Genomic DNA, 4,042 nt, shown 5'->3' on the forward strand with positions numbered 1-4,042 from the left:
TGAAACCCATTCCCCCCCCCCCCCCTTTTTTTTTTTAAATCATTACATTCAGCACAAATTTGTTTGACTTTTAAAAAGTCTAGTTTTAAAGTTAGAACTCAACTGTTCTACAAGGTGATGTGGCCTCTAGCAAAAAATACCTGTTTTCCTAGTTTAGCTAACACTGAGTTACATGGGTATGTGTGTCACTGTACACAGATGTATTTTATTCCGTTATCATTTTGTTTCCAACTTCAGACATATATTCCTCACATAGCCTGGGTAATGATGCTGCTTATATTCCAGCTCTGACAGGTAGGGATGTCACCAGCTGATGGCTAAAACACTCTGCTAAGCTATCAGCAGGTAATAAGTCTTTCGGTTCACATCTTTCAGTTGCCAGTACATTTGACACGGTGATAGCTTCTTCTCCCTCCAAAGTTCCAGAGAAATTGATCAGCAAGATGGACACGGTGCCTCTTCAAGTGCTGCATTTCCAGTACACTATATTCCGTAGGTGTTAAATTACCTAAGAAAGGTCTTTCTTACAAGCAACATCAGGAGAAGACAGACTGAAGTTCTACTGAGTTTTATGCAGTTATCTAGTTAAAAATTCAGTTCCCCAAAGTAATAGAGAACATTTCAACAGTTGTGTATTGTGTTATCTTCCTTTTGAGAAACTGATCTTTCCAGAAAGCCCCATTTTGCTCAGTTTTATCAATTTTCATTAACAAATGCAACCACTGAGAAACAGCCTGCTCCACCACTTTCCAGAGCCACCCACCTCACTACTGGTTGTCTATTTAAAGATTTTCATGAAACTTGATTTGCTATGCTCCAATGACCACCCCTTCCAAAACACAGGGGATTACCTACACAGATTATTTACATGGCTCTATGCAAAAAGCCACTGCCTTAGAATTCCTAGAACCTGTGGAAGTCCCAGGCACGCCAACCCACCTCAGAGCAGATGTTGAGCCACATGTTATCTCATCCAACACCATTACTCAGTTTTTATTTTAAGAGGCTAGCTTTAATAACACTAAACCTCTCAAGGAGAATCTGCCATTTAACAAGTTACAGAAACTGCATGGATGTGAAAAATTAAGAGTGTAGTAAAAGTACAGAAAAACAGATTGGCTTCCATTTCTGCTTGATTTTAGCATTCTAATTTTACATCATATTCCTGAACTGTTCTGTCTGAAAGCCAATATTACAGTGGTACCGGAGCTTGTAAACTCCAATGGCAATGAAGCTTAGCAACTGAAATGAGAAAGATTTTTCAAGTTAGTCTACAAAAGCTCTAAGCAATCTTTAAGTTCAACATGAAATTTCTTCAATGATTATGTAGATGATGAATAGCTATTCTTTGAAATGCACCTAACCCATGAGGACAACTTGAAATTAGTATTAACATGAAGCATCAGGTAAAGAATGTCCATCTTCTATACCAACAGTTATCAGCACTCATATCTTGTTTTTGTAAGGTACTTTCGAAAAGGTCTCCTTAAAATCACGACGCTGAAGTGAAGTACCATTTACAAAAGGAACCTCGGATAGAATACTTTCTATCAAATTCAGCAGACAGACATCAGATTTTAGTTTTATACTCCTATTAAGTCTGTTTTGCCCACAGACTTTTGTCTGTAATATAATTACGTGGTTTAACATACACTATTCTACAACTGCCATTTACCCAAGAAGGGCAAGTCTGGTTAAAAATAAAAAATATTTGTTCATGGTCTGCATTGTAAGTTTATAGTCGGCAGCATGCTAAAAGAGAAAAAACCCTACAGATCAGACAAGCTGTTTTCTAAAGTACTTATTTACTAGTAGATATGCATTACCATACTACATTGAGATGTTTTCTAGCTCAACATAAAAAAGCCCTGTAAAAGCACAAGTGATCCAACTATCATTGGATGAAAGACAGATCAAGTTAAGGGGCACCACACAAGGTAATAGTGTGTTTGTTTACAAGACGATGCCATGACTAGACTAAACTTGCCTCGTGCTCTGAGGTGCCTAAATATTAACTGCTACTTTTAGGTAATTATGGTAGTATTTTCTTGTCCTGCTGTCTCTAGTCAACAAGTTTCCTTCTCTGTCTCCAGCTCAGCACAAAAGAATCAAGTTGTAAAATCCTTTCATTCACAAGTTTATGCTGAATGGCATAAAGCAGCAGGGTCAGCACTTGCATTCTGCTTTGCACAAAGGAATAAACATTGCTTATATAGCTCAGCTGAAACAAATTTGAAATAATAATGTAGAAGACAGAAGGCTAACACATTTTTAGGGTCATAGGGCTCTATGGCCCTCTCTTGAAGGTCACCTGAAAGGGACACTAGTGCACTGAATTCAAAATTAAGTAGCAGGCTATATTTAGAATTATTTTAAAAGCCAGAAATCCTAAGATAATGTAATTTTTATTCAACTGCTAAACTTTCCTTAATTAAAAAAGGGTAAAAAAGTCACACATACCATCACTGATATATCTTTAGTACATTAATTAGAAGTGAGGGTGAGGTAAGGACAAAGTTAATGCTTTCACATACCACCAAAAGCCTTAAAGTTAAGTGCGTTCAAGGAAACACCAACTTTCAGTTTCTCTAATAAAACAGTTGTACGCTTTTTCCCCCTCCCAAAAGATAATCTCTTTGAACATTTACTCTGTAAGTAGCTTTCCTTCTAATTGTATGTTTCAAATGCTTCTATTCTCAATTATGAGCTCACTTTAAAATGGTGGATTTAACTCACTGCTGCAAAACAGCAAAGGCACATGTGTGAACCATGTAGCAACAACTGATCTCATCCAAATACAAAGTCCAAAATAAACATAATCTAAAGGAATTCAGGATCATCATGTAAGTATGAAAGCACCTTTTAACATGTTATGTTTGAGTTAGGCTGTAACTTTACTATTTCAGTGTATTTTATATGCCTCGTTTCAGTAAAAGGTAAATTAAAACCCCTGGGGAAATGCATGCAGATTATGATTATGCAGATTAAGGAAAACAGTCTTTAATAGCATTAAGCGCACCAACTTTCCACTGCATATGCCGCCGTGCAAACATCGTACTTTATCTATGCTACATGCTTCAGTAAACTCTCATTTTTTGTTTGTAGAAAACTACCTGCACAGTCTTCCAAAACACAGAAAAGTCATCACATATGGAACAGACTATCGAAATCCTGCTAGCTGAGCAAGAACTTGCATGTATTTCCTGCAATTTGCATGGCTGTGAAGGTACAACTGACAACAATAACTTAATCGTATAAGAACTGAAAGACAAACCTGGACCTGCTGAAAAGCTTTCAGTCTCTTCTTGAATCTAGAAGGTAAAACAAAATCACATCCTCGAGCTAGTAATGCCAACTCCTTTCTTAGATCAGGATCTTGCCGCAAAGAAATCTCCTTTATCCTCATGCTTTCGGATTTCATATAATGTCTCTGCGTGCCAGTCCAGGCACTTGAGTCCCAGTAAATAGCAGAGCTTGTTGTATTATCACACAGTGCCACTTAAAGCAGCAGCTGCGCCCGAGTTCTGTGATATTATAAGAGAGTCAGCTCAACTTCGCCTGCTCCATACATTAAAGGGAACTTGGCTGGAATCGCAAAAACAGATTGGAAAGTCACTTTGGGGGCCTGCCCTTTCATACATGCATTCCAAAGTCTAAATGGGACAGTATGGAAAAAAACAAACCTGTTTGGAGGAGCATCTATAAAAGCAGCTTCCAATTTAAAAAAAGCAAGCCTTAGAGGAATGCAGAGAGGCCAGCCATGGTCATTTTGTAGCTTCCTCCTCCTCCCATCCCCCTCAGCTTTTCCTTCTGTCACAAAACACTCACTGTCTAGCTTCAATGAAGTACCTCACCAAAGAATAAGGCTTATTACACAGCAATTAAATTCCTTTTAACTCTTCAGTCCTTTAGCAGGAACCCTATTACACTGGGAAAATGAAGGCAAGGACAGAAAAAGCTGCAGACAGACTTTCAGAGTGGCGCACATAGCTTCATGAAATAGGTTTTTTTATAGTCATCTAGATCTAAGTTACTGTATCGC

At 37.9% G+C, this 4,042-nt stretch overlaps 1 protein-coding gene across 2 annotated transcripts in view; it reads right to left on the reverse strand.

Moving 5' to 3' along the window:
• The window catches only part of PPP2R3B (protein phosphatase 2 regulatory subunit B''beta), a 35,438-nt gene extending 31,853 nt beyond the window's left edge, over window positions 1–3,585 (reverse strand). For both annotated transcript variants that reach the window (XM_009281348.2, XM_009281347.2), the window contains exon 1: window positions 3,275–3,585. In XM_009281348.2, the coding sequence (XP_009279623.1) occupies window positions 3,275–3,421 (147 nt within the window). In that variant the 5' untranslated portion in view covers window positions 3,422–3,585. The remainder of the gene's footprint in view (window positions 1–3,274) is intronic.
• Between the last annotated feature and the right edge of the window lie 457 nt (window positions 3,586–4,042).

The sequence above is a fragment of the Aptenodytes forsteri genome, unplaced genomic scaffold (assembly GCF_000699145.1).
Source record: "Aptenodytes forsteri isolate BGI_AS27 unplaced genomic scaffold, ASM69914v1 Scaffold212, whole genome shotgun sequence".
Classification (NCBI taxonomy): domain Eukaryota; kingdom Metazoa; phylum Chordata; class Aves; order Sphenisciformes; family Spheniscidae; genus Aptenodytes; species Aptenodytes forsteri.